This window comes from Callospermophilus lateralis, chromosome 4 (assembly GCF_048772815.1).
Source record: "Callospermophilus lateralis isolate mCalLat2 chromosome 4, mCalLat2.hap1, whole genome shotgun sequence".
Classification (NCBI taxonomy): Eukaryota; Metazoa; Chordata; class Mammalia; order Rodentia; family Sciuridae; genus Callospermophilus; species Callospermophilus lateralis.
The window spans coordinates 100291330-100307725 of NC_135308.1; the positions used below are offsets into that span (position 1 = coordinate 100291330).

The following is a 16396-nucleotide window of genomic DNA, read 5'->3' on the forward strand; positions in this document are numbered from 1 at the left end:
TCTGAGCTAAAGGCTAAACCCCATTAACATTAAGGAATGTAAAAGATGCAGTTTTTCATATTTTCATTTTAGTTTCAGGCACTTTTTGAGCTGAACTTCTCGGCATAATGGTGTATTATTTTTTAAACAGGAGAAAACACTGAGATTCCATTGTTTGTCATTTGCTGACTTTTGCAGCTTCCATTCCAAAATGGTTACAGAAGAATACTTTGGCACAAAGTGAGCAATAACTTGAATTTACTCAATCTCTTCTTGTCTTCTGTTGAAATTTTTTTATGGATTCTGTAATTTTTCTTAAGTTTTCCTTTAGGAGTCAAGTCACACTCTTATCTATATGTTACACCAAAAGGTACAAATGGATTGTGATCTCATCCTTCATCATCAATTGTTTAACCCTATCTGTGAAAGAAAACTATACACACACTGCCTTGATGCTTTTGAAGTCATGAAGTCACTTCCTATATTATAACATTGACATTTTTATAATATGTCCTGCTTTAAAAATATAAGGAAAAAAGATATGATTTTTAACTCCTTACATATAAGGACACAAGTTTCAAATCTTTATCTTATGCAAACTAAATAAAACGAACAAAAGGGCTATATTTCAGCTACAACATAAACGTCACCTCTGATTCTGTATTCACAGTACGTGTTGTGACTCCCACAGTATAAATTCCTCCAGTCGAATCTTCATGAATTCTTATATTTGATTTTTTATTTTTTGCATCAATGTCACGAGTGGTATCAAACAAGTCAAGGACCTCTTCATTATAGAGCTATCATGAAGAAATATTATAAGTTTTATTTTGATAGAAATTGTTCCATGAGTGTCATAACATATACTCCATAATGTATGAACATAAGGAAGAACACTTTTTCTTTTCTCACTATTACCTACCTTTCTTTTGGTAGAAACACATACATGTATTCTCCATGGTTTTTAACTAAATTGGGGTGTCCATTAAAACTAGCAGTAAAATAAATGATGTTAACTTGAATTAAGTTTTCTACTTTGTACTTAATACAGCTGAACAACATGTTCCACTGAGCAAAATGATTAGCTTATGGATTAGGTGATTTAGACGAAAACACACTTGACTAAGGACTCAGAATTATAATGCCAGGTTCAGTTCACTACATTGCTGCTCAAATCCTACATATTCTTCTGTCGAGCTCCTCACACTAAACTGTCTTAAATTAATCAAAACTTGCCCCAAACTTAGGACTGCATTGATGCATCTGTCTTTGCAGAGACCAGCCTCTGCAGCCAGATTAGTGCTAGTGCTGTAATCCTATTATTTTTCACATGCTTCCCCTCTCTTTTGGTCTTAGTTACTGAGTTTCCAACACTTTGTGATCCTTTCTAAATTATCACAGTAATTTTCATTTATCTTTATCCTTGATAAAGAAAGATTCTGAAATAAACAATATTAATTGTACTCTTACGCTATGTACATTGCTAAAGTGTTCATTATTTTAAATGCTAATATCATTGCCTATAAGTAAGGTGTACTTATTGCCAACTATCTAATGTTAACTTACTTGAACAACATTTACTAGTACTATCTACAAAGCACTGTACTAGAAGTCAACAATATAAAGTCATAGGGCTATGGCCTTAAGAATAAAATTTAAAGGAAATCAGTGACACAATTAGATTATTACCTCTAAGAATTGGGCATTCACTTTGAAGTCTGGAGGCGGAAGCCCATTTTTAATTGCTGTATGTTTTTTTTCTTCAATACTCTTGAAAAGATGTTTCACAGCACGAGAAATAATACCCTGTTCTCCTTCAGTGATATTAACATCAAATCCTGTTCCCATTGTGTATGTTTTGCCAGCTCCAGTCTGAACAAAAGAAAAGAGAAAAATGTTCAACCTCAACATAACCTCAAGAAACAAAAATGAAAGTACAATTTAATTGACATTTCTGAAAAGGTACAACTCCTATGAAATTAACATGGAACTTACTTGTCCATAAGCAAAAACTGTAGCATTGTATCCTTCAAAACAACCTTCAATTAGTTTTTCAATACATTGAGTGTAGATCTGCTCTTGCTGAGAGTCAATGTCAAACACATAGTCAAAAGTAAAAGCCTTATCCTTCCCTAGGAAGACCTGAGGTTCTCCTGGTGTGACAGATGTACAAATATGGCATCCTTCAATCTTTTCTTTGGCAAGCTGTGGTCTTATTCTGTGAAAAACAATGAGTAAAAATAAAATTTAAAAAAGAAATCTTCAAATAATATGACTTAAAAACTCTTGGCCAAATCTTTTTTTAAGACTAATGTCATTATCCTCTGCTCCTTTAAGTGAAAAGTTTAAGTAAATTTTGAATTACTCCGAATAAATTTTAGTATATGAGATGACTTATTTAACAATTCCAATGAATTGCTTAACAATCACCAAAAGTCATGAAGAGTATAAAATTCATCTTAAATACTTATTCAGGTAAATAATTTTCCTTGATTTCTGTAAGCAATAGAAAACTTGGTCAAATAAAATCTGCTACCAAAATGTTGTTTTTGTTATTTTTTTTAATATATTTATTTTTAGTTGTGGATGAACCTTTATTTATTTACTGTTATGTGGTGCTGAGAATCGAACCCAGTGCCTCACACATGCTAGGCAAGTATTTACCAATGAGCCACAGCCCCAACCCCTGTTTTTGTTATTTTTATTTTAGGCTTCCTCTCTTTATTTCCAGTGATCATCATAAGCAAAAATAAAATTACTAAGAACATATTTATCTTGATACTCTGATGACCTTGACTTAGCTTTCTGCAAACTCTTTATCAGTGATTTCCAAGCTTTTTTGACCATTATCTACCCTCAGCTTAACATGTTTAAATACATGCTCATAATTTAAATATGCATATCTATTCATATACATATGTATGTACATCTGTATTTATTAGTTTTATATATATATATATATATATATATATATATATATATATCCAGAATTTCATTTAAAAATAAATTTTAAAAAATACAAATAGAAGTTCTATCATTTTCTCTACAAAACCCAGTAATTTATCATGAGTTTTCCTCCCTTTACTTGGAAGACCACAGTACCACAGTCACCCCATATCCAAGGTACTGCTCCAAACTCCAGTACCTTTCTGTTCTGTCTTCTCTTTCTAACTTCAGGCCTATTTGCAAAGGAAAGTAAATATAGTGATATGTTCGTAACAGCACAGCCCCAAATCTGTCCCTATTCTATTCACTCTATAAACAGGACTATACTGGGCAGGGACCATACTGGACATGCACACCAACAACTTACTAGACTTTTTAAAGAGATTCCTATTCGTTGTGGAGAAAAAGAGGCAGTTTAAAAATGGTAAATACAGAAAACCAAAGATGGAAAATATAAAATAATAAAGACAGTGTAAGGAATGGACTTTAAAGAAATCTGTTTCCACATACTTGGGTTTTTTGTTTTTCATTTTATGGGCTTTTTTTTTTTTAATAAAACTCAAGTCTATAGGGGAAGAATGAGTTCATCCACTTTGTAAAGATAAAGTCAAGCCTAAATCCAGATCTTTTGACTTTAAACTCTTTCCAGTTTATTGAAATGAAAGCCCAATAAATGGACAGGAGAGAATTCTGAAAAATAAGTGAACTTCTGCAACCCTAGTTATCCATACTCCTAGAATTCCGTACTCCCAAAAAATGTAAGTAAAAAAAAAAATGTATTTATTTCATCAAGGATTCCCTTTCTTCTGTGATATTGGTGTTTTTCTTTGACAAAGTCTTCAGCTGTGTTTGCTTTAATGTAGCATAATAATCAACATGGAGCGAGCCAGGTACTGTGGAAAGAGCAATGGAGTAACCATCAGAAGGCTTGAAACGTATTACTTAATGTCACTCACAGACATCATGTGATCCTCTCTTAGAGTAACAATTTCTTCACTTCTGGGGGGAAACTATAATTTCTTCCAAGATTCCTGCTAGATCTAACACTAAGTGTAGGATACTGCATATAAAAAAGAAAAAGAAGGAAACAATATTTTTGTACTGTTGTAAAATGATAGTATAAAAAATGAAACAATTCCTCATAATAAACTATGTTTTTACACTATAAAAACAGCCCATGGTAGTAATGGCTTTAGCTTTTTGGTATCACATATTCTGGATAAGTGGTGTTTTTAAAAATTAATATATTCTCTTCTTTCTAACTTTATTTTATCCAGTTACGCAGAACAAATGATACCAAAACCCTAATTCTTGCCAGGCATAGTGGTGTAAGCCCATAATCCCAGCAGCTCAGGAAGCTGAGACAGGAGGATTATGAGTTCAAAGCCAGCCTCAGCAAAAGCAAGGGGTTAAACAACTCAGTGAGACCCTATCTCTAAATAAAATACTAAGTAGGGCTGGGGATGTGGCTAAGTGGGCAAATGTCCCTGAGTTCAATCCCTGGTACCACCCTCCCTCCCTTCCCCCCCAAAAAAGAAAAACAATTCTCTTTGGGAGAATGACCATCTTTATTGTTGCCAATTCCAAAATAACACAACCAATAACAATCTCAGCTAAATGATAACTTTTCCCTCTGTCCTATTTCACCTATCTGATCCATCTCCAAGAGCTATCAATTATCTCTGTAATAGCTCTCCAGTCCACCAAGTTCTCTTTCCTCATCTACATCATCCTAATTAAAGCCATCATTATCTCTTACTTAGAATATTACAAAAGTCTCCTCATATATGTCTGTCAAATCAAATTGCCCCCAGCAATCTGTTCCATTCACTGTACAATCAGTGATATTTGAAAATACAAAGTTGATCAGGTTCCTAAAACCCTTTGATGCAACACTGTGCTTTTGCAATGCTCCGTCTTTGCATTAATGTACTTCCATTAATGATTGTGGTGAGGGTTTATTTTAACCAGGTTCACTAACCAGGTATGCATTGTGCTCTCTTGCTTCTATCCCTTCTATAAGACACTGCTTCCTTCTCAACACTCTTCTCCATTCTCTCAATTTGCAACTCTTTTACAAGCCTAAATACCTTATGTTTTCAATCTCTACTCAGATATTAATTCATTTGGAAACTCCCATTACCCCTTTGCATTCCAATATAACATCAGTACATGAGCTCAGTGTTTTTCTCTGCTGAAAGCCATCTAATTAACCCCAGGCTGCTGCTCTCTTCCAGCTTTATGGCTGCTATACTATGAGAAGCTTAACAAACCCCATGTAATAAGACAAATCAAAATAAACACAGTGGTCTAAATGAAGATATGCACTAGATTACTCTTTGAAAATGTGTGCCTTAATAGTTTCAAATAAATTATTATAATCATCAGGTAACTTAGTTGGCCATTAAAATACTTTTAATTTCAGACAAAGGAAACCTAGGTGCCATTTGAATTGCAGATCTCACAGCCAATTTTAGAATGCCAATATCTCTCTGCATGTCTTTAACCTTCACTTCCCTACCTATACTCATCTGGTTATTATACTTGCTAATGGCACGGAGGATCTGTTTGAAACATAGATGATGCCCAGTTCCACTTGTTTGCATGGGTGGAGGAAGTGGTTTTACTGTCATCAAGACATACTGAACTCTTTGCACTAGATGGAGGCGATGGCAATTTTCTAGCATGGGTCTGAGAAATTCCCACATGAGAGGGGATGGTCTTCCACGCATGCATGCAACTGGACTAACTACACTTTTAAAGTTAGGGATGCATTTTGCTTTTCAATTCTTCAAAAATTTAGGATTTTAAATTCTCCAAATCTCTAAATTTATACTTGTCAAAAATTTTCACATGAAGTACCAACCCAAGCCAATTCATCTGCTTAAAATGAAAAAGAGCTCAGATTTATCTAACTACAAGTCTCAATTTTGAAACTGTTATTCATTATTGGGAATACATAGAAATAAAATATAACAGTCCTTCTGAGAAATAGCAAACAAACAAACAAAAAAAAGAATCTGATATTTACAACTCTGAATATTTTAAATATCTTCTTTTTTCAGTATTTTTATGTAAAAAATATGACTATTAAACATATTCATCTAACCCCAACACTAAGAAATTAGCAACGTAAACAATTTGATTAATATTAATATAAATAAATCACAAAGCCTTGTAGAATTTTAATATTCCACAACTAGATATATTTGAAACTGTTTCTTTAAAAAATTTCATAAAATTTATGCCATAAATGTTTAGGACAGAGAATTCTAATATTACACAGAAATATTATATTTTAAAAAGCTATTATTTATATATTTATGTAGATAACAACATATATATATAACAGATAATTATAAATTATCTACCTATAATTATTATATCTATATATCTAAGAATTATGGATAATTACAAATAAATATAGTGTATAGATAATTGCAAAGTTATAAAAAATGTAATTTGATGTACCTAGTTTGTGAAAATTGAAGGTTTGAAACAGAGAATGTTATAAACTGTTAATTAATTTTAAGATGAAGAAAAAAATGCTGTCCTCATTTTCTCATATCTGAATCTTTCTCTCAGCACTTAGCAGCCATTTAACTTCTCTACTCTCATACTATTAAAACTGCTCCCACAAAAGGCACCAACAACTTACTTATTTCCAATTACAGTGGACCGTTCAGTCTTCAGAATTTGATCCTATATTTGATCCTAACCTCTTTTCAGAATTTTATTCTACATTCAATCCCATATTTCTTAAATCTCTACTGCAGTTGGCTTTTGTGATTTTCGACTTTTTTAGTGATTCTGATTTCTGAACAAATATCATACTGAATACCACAAGTAACTACCTACCTTAAAATGTCACTCTTTCCCCAGGAAAAAAGGTCCACATTCTCAGCTTGTCATGTAAGAATTTACCCAATCTGGATTCTTCCTGTCTTTCCATCCTCAAATCAAGTCACCTCCAGCTACATCTAACACTTCATCATTTCTTAGTCAACTTATATATCTTCATTCATCATACATTGTACATAAATTCCCCCATATAGAATGTTGGTCCTCCATTTCTCTACCTAGAAACCTATTTGTAATTCTTTAAGACCCACCTCACACACCGGCACCTTTATAATTCTTTTCCTTTTCCCCAAGCTGACCTAATTACTTATTCTTCCGAGGACTTTGTTCATGATTCTATAATAGTAGATATCAAATTGAATTATTGTTTCTCCACTAGCAAATAAGTCTTTGGAGACACAGTATATTATAAATTCATGAAATAAAGTAAATCAGAAAACGTACACTGATCCCCCTACATTACACTAAGAGAAGAATGATTATAATAATCTCATACCACTTTATTCTTGTCACAAGAAAACTTGTTCTTGAACAAGCATTTACTCATTCTACCTCTCAATTTTCTAATCTATAAAATAAGGAAGCTAGATTCAATATTTTTAAGGTTCTCTGCAAGTTAAAATTCTTTTTAATTAACCTTTCAAGAAAAATAAAATAAAAGTTTCCTGTGCTGGCTTTTAAAAAGTGGCAACAAACTACTTATTTTCTTTCCTGCCATACACTATTCTTACCATTAGTTATACCATTTGTGCCTTATTTCTTCATAGTTCCCAATGTATACTTCATACTTTCTTATTATTACTGGGATAAGAAGTTTCATTTGTGAAAACATTATCAGGGCTCCTTGCAGTGGCATTAGCCAGTGAATATAGCAGAAGATTCTGAGGCTGAATCTACTAAGTTTCCCAAAATTGCGCCCTGCTTTCTGTTCTTTGCATTCATAATAACCAAACTATTTTTAATTAACTGAATATATCGAGTAAAACAAGAGGACTAGTTTCAACATAAACTGGAAGACAAAGATAAACATAATTTGGGGAAAGGCCTATACTTGGTAATTTTCAGCTAGAGTTTTAGTAATGAAACTCAGCAGAACTGAGCATACACTTATTTCTGCCACATACTGTTGTTAACTGGAAATGCACCACGGGACTTCAGCAACCCTGGACATTCTTGCTGGCATGCCAAGAATGTAAGACCCTGACTGCTCTTTCATGGATTATTTCTCAAGGTTGTTTGCAACAAGTAACCTTTCAGGATAAGTAATGTCTTCTACCTGACAGAGCTGGCTTGCTTCTGCTTACTATAAAATCAGTGAATCTCCCCTCTTGATGAATCTTGATGCTCCACTGCTTGCACAGCATCCACGTAACAGATGTCCTGCACTAATCCTGATGTTAGGAGGGAATGAGGAATCAGTTTAAATCAACGTGAAACTTATGGTGCTTACTATACTGTGAATAATATAAATCCTTAGTCAAATCACTTTCCATAGCCTTCTTATGGTTTGATATGATTTGAAAACTGTCTTTTGAACTTTTCTGTGTAATAAAATCTACCAGGGTAGATTAAAAAGTCTTTAGCCTCCAACTTAGGAGTCTTGTGTCTTCTGTCACTATCCTTGGGATAGCAAGCATGAAAAAGTGTGCTGCCTGTAAGTAGAGTAAAAATCTCAGACTCTTCACAGGTCTTAACACATACTAGCTGTGACCTTTGGCAAGTCACTCTCTCAGCTTCAATTACCTTATCCATAAAACATTTATAAAATATTATGTCACATCCTGATTGTAGCATCTTGAACAATGAGATAATATGTGTCAATGAAAGCCCATCAAATATTGTTATACTATTTAAAATTCTTTAAGTCATTTCCCCCATAAAGCACCATAACACCTTACATCAATTTAGGCCTTCTAACATGTAAAAGAATAATCTTTGGGTCCCAAAACTGTTGTGAGATATATATATATAAAACCCTCTGAGCCAGGCACAGTGGTGTACTCTTGTAATTCCAGCTATTTGGGAAGCTGAGGCAAGAGGATCACAAGTTCATGGCCAGCATCAGAAACTTAGTGAGACCCTGTCTCAAAAAAAAAAAAGAGCTGAAGATATGGTTCAATAGTAAAGTGCCCCTGGGTTCAAATCACCTATACTACAAAACAATAATATAAAATAAAAGGGCTGGGGATATAACTCAGCAGTAGAGCACCCCTGGGTTCAAATCCCAGAACCAAAAAATAAGCTATGATTTGGATTTTAGGAAAATTCGGTATGAAACCACTCTGGAAAGAATAGAAGTATAATAGAACACTGAACATTACCTGCATGTGTATGCACATATACATACAAATCTATGCATACATATATTGCTAAACAAAGATAATCAAACTAAATATTTTTATACCTCTATTTAAAAAAAAACATAATCCCAAATTAGTCTTCTCATAATACTAATTAATCAAGCTTTATTCATGCCACTATTCATACCAATATAGGGTACAATAGGAGTCAATAGGAGTCAAAATGAGAATTCTTTTTTTTTTTTTTTTTGTGGTGCTAGGTATTAAACCTAGAGACTCATGTATGTGAGGCAAGCAAGCACTCTACAACTGAGGAACACACCCAGCTCCCAAAAATGGGTATTTTCATTCTTTCGACATTATTATCATTTTTTTCCTATCTCCATACAGCTGGTAATAGAATTGCATTCAGAAATAAACAGAACCAAGTTTCTAAATAACAGGTTACTTAAAAGGGGGGATTAAATTATTATGGTACAATTTTTCCCTATAGCTAATTAAGTTGAATTAAATGCTAGAGACTAGAATGTTGACACATAACTAAGCAACAATTTGTAGTTACTGAAAAAATTCTGACTTAAGGAAAACAAATAAACCCATGCCATTATAATATATAACTTCCCACTATGTGTGCAAACATTTTTTTCAAAATTAAAAGAGTAGCATTAATATCAATAATGTAAGCCCATGGATGTAGACAACAAACCTGCATTTTTAGATGTATGTGGTTTTTGAAGTACTTTCAGACTTACACCTCTACCTCTCCTATCCCTCTGTCCCCCACTTTATTAAAAACATCTCAAGGGATAAATACACCTTTATTTTGTGAATATGTGGGTTGTTATTTTTCCCCACAAGTAGAAATAGAACAGCACATAAAATGTCCTCCTTTTTGCCATTGGCCATTGCTGGCTTCTTGTCCTCTTGGAAAGTAACATTGTCCTTCCTCCATTGTTTCACAGATGGGGCGAACTTTTCCATCACCTACACGTCTTTGTAAACTGCCTCTTCTTTTTTTGCTTGAGTTATTCTGACCTCATCCCCAACACGACTGTGGCTGTTCTCCAGTTTACACAATAATCTGACCTCATTCCCACTTTGTGCAGCTCTTTTACTCACACCTGTCTGTAACTAGCCTGCTTGGCACACTGTTAACGCCTTTGTTCTCCGTACATAACAATAAATCTATCCCCTGTACAGATCTATTGCCTTTATCTCATTTGTTAGTGTCTTGGGTGATCATCATTATTGGCTGCTACTTACTAGTGCTCCATTTAATTTCCTAATGTTAATTATATCCTACTAGTGTCCTCCCTTCTGTTTCCAAAAATTTAGTGCAATTATCATTTTGTCACATCTGAGCCAATAGAGTTTCTTTTTTTAACATTCCTATAGATCATTCCTGTAAGTAGACACTACCTCAAAGAAGCATCTGCTGTTGTTTAAGCCTCCACCTTCTGTTCTAGAAAAGTTTCTAGCACACCAGAAGAACTTGTTAGGCCAACAGTGGCCTTGCTGAATTGTCTCCCAAGAGACTAGGACACACAAAAGGAAGTCCTCTCCCCCAGATGGATCTTTAATTACAATGATGGCTGACTGAAAGAAAGGTATGTCTTTTAAGACATTCAAGAAAGAAACATCCCCCAATAATTTCATTTTTTTAAAATCATCTGCTCAGTAAAAGTCCAAAAATAATAAAATACCACCACATGCTCCAGGGACCAGGAAGCATACACTTCTAAAAATGACAGAAAGGCGAACCTCACTTTCTAATCCACTAATGATAAGCCAGTGTGAAAAACTATACATCAGTCTTGTCCTAATCTAAGTAATGAGTTATGTATCCTTCCACCTCATCTCCACGTGATGGAGCTGATCAAGTTTATTTTTACCCAATAACATGAAAAGATCTCCATCAACATATTGCTGTTCAATTGAAATGCTTAATACAGTGTAGAGTTAACATTTGAAGCTTCAATCCTCAGCTGTTACTTGGTCTCTGGTTTGCAACACCATTTGGAAAAACAAAGATTTATTTTCCCCAAGTGCAGTAGCTAACTGCACTTCCATGTAGCTAACTTGGGAAAGGAGGCAAGGGAAATAGACGATGGAATATTGTACCAACTTCTTCTGACTTTTACTCAAATGTCTCCTACCTTTTTATCCTCCCAGTTTATCTAAGGATATGGCACACTGAGGAAAGCTCTCTTAAGAAAGGAAACTAATTCCTTTCATAGGGAGTGGCACTGTGCAACTTCTTCTGTTAAACACCAGATACTCAAAGAAATACATTGAAATACTGCACATAGTCTGACAAAATAAAGAATAAATTAACCAAATTCCGGATTTAGGGAAAAGCCCAATCCTCTTTCATCATTATAATTAATTCTTTTGGAAAATGAGTCTGTCTTCTTTAGTCTTCCTCGCAGAAACAGAAAAGCTTCTACTTAAAATAACAACAACAACAACACATAAGGAGAGAAGGAAGTACTTTAAGAGACAGAGTGACCCACCTACCTGTTTTCCAAAGTGCTCATAAGATTTCTGCCTTGGCTGGCCCTTCATGTGGTAGCATATCTATAATCAAAGTCCCTCAGAAAACCAATTTAGTCAACCAAATCCCATGGAGCACCTACTACATACAGACTGACAGTCAAAGATTTTAAAATATATATATAAAATATATATATATATATATATATATATATATATATATATATATATATATATATGAGGGATGTAGCCATGTGGGTGAGGGCTACAAGAAAAGTAAACATATGTTCAATGGAATATTATAGGAGAAATACTTGGCCAGAAGTGAATAAGCTAGAAACAGGAGAAGCTACACACAAGAAATTATATTTGACCTGAGTTCGGAGGGTGGTTAGAATTCTTTAGACTGAGAAGAGAGAAAAGTCAGTTCAAGCATTTAAAAAAAGGCATAAAAGCAAAGACGCATACAGTATGTTTCTTTGCTGGTTATGACATAGTCCTCTTCAGCAGAAGCAATAACATTAAAGTTGGTAAAATTTAGAGAAGATTTATAAATATCAGGACACCACCTAATTAGATATCCCAGCTAGGACACTGTCTTCTAAAATGATCATCCTGGTTTCCACAAGATAAAAGATGGCACCAAAACACATATTTGAGTCCTCTGCCAAATAGCTTCCCCCTCCAGATTGATTCTTGACCATCTTCAAATCGCTTTATGCCCTGGGAGACTGACTTTCATGGGCTGCAACAAGGGGACCCTTGAGCACCCATGAGGATCACAGTGAGGACAGTAGGCACCAGTAGGACATTGCAGGGTAGGAGAAGAATAAGGTCAGGTTACTTATTTTCCTGGTTCCTCCCCCACCAGGTACGAGTGATAGACTATGTCCCTTTATCAAATGCCACAGGAAGCTCCTATTAGGCAGTCATTTCCTATACCCATAGCTAGAAGCATGATGTGGCAGTACTATTTTTATCCCTTATCTCTCTAATGTTGCCTGTCTTATACCACACTCTCCCCAGTTATCTTGTTTGAATGGGTCACCTGATCCCTACCAACTAACTGATTCAGGGTTAACCTCAGGAAATGGCAAAAAAAAAAACCCTTTTTCAGCATTACATTGTTACCATCCATTTTACTCCCATTTCTGAAATCAGCATTGACCTATAATACAAAGCCACCAAATTCCCTGAAATTCTCCAGCTCTTCACAAGCAAATAATTGACCTTTCTTTTTCCTGGGCAAAGCTGGAGCTTAAAATATATGTAACAAGCTTTATTATATAATATGCTACAAGTGATAATGCAAAACTTTAAAAAATCATTTTTTGTGTCAATAGAATGATTTTATATATTCTTATAATGAGAAGAATTAATTAGGGGCCAGGGCTATGGCTCAGTGGTAGAGCGCTTGCCTAGCATGTGTGAGGAACTGAGTTCAATCCCGGGCACCACATAAAAATAAACAAATAAAATAAAGGTATTGTGTCCATCTACAACAACAAAAAAAAAAGGTTTAATTAACACTTCACTTTGTTTTTAAAACGTGTTTCAAAAACTTGAATGAAAGATGGGAACAGGTTCCTGAGAAGAGGAGGAAAGGGAGAAAAATCATCTTAGAATGAGGATCATAACAACAGGATGAAAATCAAGTCTCAAGTACCATTAATAAGTTTCTAATACTTTCTACTTTTTTCTTATTACATACCTATCCCAATTTTATACAGATTTTTCAAAAGTTCTTTTTAAATGAAACCTTTGGGGAGAGGCAACTATTTTATGCTATTGCCTAATAATACTATATGTTTATTAAACTATATAATTATGAGAAAAACTGATTACATCCTAAAATGGTAGTAACATGTCCTTGATCCCATATGTATATTATCCGTTCTTATAGTCACTTCATCTCTGCTTCCTAGAAATACAAACAACCTTTTAAAAGCATGACAATACAGTACAGGTTAGGATTCTGGTTCTGAAGTGATTAATATAAGTCATTGATACCAATTTTTACCATCAAGGAAAAATAACTCCTACCACAGACATCAAAATGAATTGTAATTCTGTCATCTCATAATATCATGCATGTGACAGGCCAAAGCCAAAGCTAAAAACTACAAGAAACACTTTTTGCAAATGTATGAGATTCAGCATTTTAATAAGATCCTCCATGGCCAATGATACACACCCACATGTATTTCCTGCTCCTTGAGTGTGAATGGAACCTGTAAATATGCCAAGATGCCAATTCCAATTCAGTTACTAACCAATGAATGTGGAGATAATCAAAGAGAGACTATCCTGGATGAGCCTGATCTAATTAGGCAGGTGTGCCACTGCTCTGCTGGACTGCAGGAAGAAAGCAAGCATCCTATGGTAAATTGCCTAAAGAGAGACACCTTTAGGCACTGAGAGCAATCCCCTGACACCAGCTAGTAAGAAAACAGGACCGTAGGCACATAACCACAAGGAAAGGATCTGCCAACAGCCTGTGTAAAGTTTATAAGATGACAGCAAGCCCAGATGAGAACTGCAACCCTAAGTGACACATTGACTTCAGCCTCCGGAGGCCTGAACAGAAGATCCAGTGGAAGGTTCTTGGACTCCTGATGTATGGAAACTAAGACATAGCAAACATGTTGTTATAGTTTGGAATGAGGTGTGCCCCAAAAGCTCCTATGTCAATCCAAGAGTGACCTGATGAGACTATGAGAGCTGAAACCTAATCAGTCCATCCTATTTTGAATGGAATAACTGGATGGTAAATGTAGGCAGATGGAAATGGGTCACTGCGGGTGTGCCCTAGAAGGGTTCATCTTCCCTGTGGCCCCTTGCTCTCTCTGCTTCCAGGTCTCCATGAATGCTCCATGAATGCTCCATGAATGGAGCAGCACTTCTCCATCACACTCTTCCACCATGCTGTTCTGCCTTATCTTGGGCCAGAACAATGGAGCCAGCCCACCATGGACTGAACCTCTAAAAACATGAGCCAAAATAAACTTCTCATCCTCTAAGTTGTTCTTGTCTGGTATTTTGGTCACAGCAAAGTAAAGTTCATCAACTATACATGTGTTATTTGTTTTAAGTTGCTGAATATATGACAGTTAGTTACATGGCAATAGATAACTAATACAGAAAGATACCTTACGACCTTTATGACATTAGACCTTATTGTTTCAAGACCATAATCTTCAAAAGGACTGTGTATAAAATTTTAAACTTGGTCTAGTGACATGAGTCACTTCTGGCATATTTTGATGACAAGACTAAATAGATCATAGGAGATTCATTCACAACATCATTAATCTATTTGTCTTTTGCAGAAAAAAAAAATGAATTCATTCTCCTTCTAAGTTATTGATCTTTACATACCTGCCTGTACATTTATTTTCTTGATTTCAGAATCCCTGAATCAAATGTTTGATAATAGTTACATTTCCTATGTGTCCTCAAAAATTAAAAAAAAAAATGCTGATAAAGAAAATTAACTCAATTAGAAACATCGTTTCCTTTCAAACATAGTACTTTTTGATCCTTTAATACAGAAGCCATTACATAATAAGACTGTAATTAAGTACTTTTATATTTTCTAAGCTTCCTCAGCAATCAGCCTGGGTTCCCATTTTTTTTTTTTCCTGTTTATTTTTTACTAGGAATCTGTGATATTTTTCTTCGGGTAGCAGCTCCTGCTATGTACAAGTACAAAATATAAAAGGGGAATGGAATATATTGTGCCCTTTGGCTAGCTAAATTATAGTCCCAAATCCCTGAAACCATGAAGGTATTACCATACTTGGTAAAGGGGATTCTACAGAGGTGATTAAGAATCTTGATATTATTCAGGTAGCCTGATGTAATTACAAGTGTCCTTAAAAGAGAAAGTAAGATTTACTTCAGCAGAGGCACATCAAAGTGCTGCAGTGTGAGAAAGACTTGACTAGCCTTTGCTGGCTTTGAAGATGGAGGAGGAGCCAAAGGTCAAAGAACACAAGTGGCTTCTATAAGCAAGAAAAGGCAAGAAAAGAGGTTCTTATTACGGAGTGAGCCTCCAGAAGGAATACAGTCCTCCCAGATCATTTTAGGATTTTTGACCTCCAGAATTATAAAAGGGGAAGTCCCTGTGTTTTTTTTATTTTAAACCACCAAATTTGTAATAATTTGTTATAGCAACAATGGGAAATTAATATTTGCTCTTCAGCTTCATATAAATGGTTTGGTTCTAAAAATATTAGTCATAGTCAGAATGATCATATAATCTACTGTTCAATCTAGGATAACTCCAAAAGCAAAAGGAATACTATTAATAATTGTTCCAAAATAACTGTTATAAATTAAAAATGTCACAGTAAACTGAGATGTATGCTCAGTCTACTCATGGTACACTCATAGCAGAGAATTCAAATAAAGTTACAGAGATGAATATTTTAGCCCAAATGAGGAAATAAATTTTTAACAATACATCAAAATTAGGTTGCTTATCTTAGGAGATAGGAGGGTCCCCTCACTGGCTACTGATAACAGATAAGAGTAGTATCAGTTCTCAAACCTGGCTGCATGGGAGGATCACCTGGTAAGTTCAATGTGTTTATTTATTTTGTTTAGTTATATTTTAATTTATATTCTCAGGCCCCACCCCAGACCTATTAAGTCAGAATTTCCATAGGTGGGGCAAAGAATCCGTACTTTTAATTAGCTCTCACTTGGATTCTAACGCAGTGCTAGCCCAACACCAGACTGTGGAAGCAGTGGTGGTCAGTACCATTTATGCTTCATTTTGGAAGTGGACCTTAACACCGTAGGGTAGAGTCCCC

The 16396-nt window shown here is 34.8% G+C and overlaps 1 protein-coding gene across 11 annotated transcripts in view; it reads right to left on the minus strand.

Annotated features, from left to right (window-relative positions):
* Kif21a (kinesin family member 21A) overlaps nucleotides 1–16396 on the minus strand; it is a 148787-nt gene that overhangs the window by 73033 nt on the left and 59358 nt on the right. For all 11 annotated transcript variants that reach the window (XM_076854308.1, XM_076854301.1, XM_076854306.1 and 8 more), the window contains exons 2-4: nucleotides 1975–2197; nucleotides 1669–1851; nucleotides 630–779 (exon numbers count right to left, since the gene is read on the minus strand). In XM_076854308.1, the coding sequence (XP_076710423.1) occupies nucleotides 630–779; nucleotides 1669–1851; nucleotides 1975–2197 (556 nt within the window). The remainder of the gene's footprint in view (nucleotides 1–629; nucleotides 780–1668; nucleotides 1852–1974; nucleotides 2198–16396) is intronic.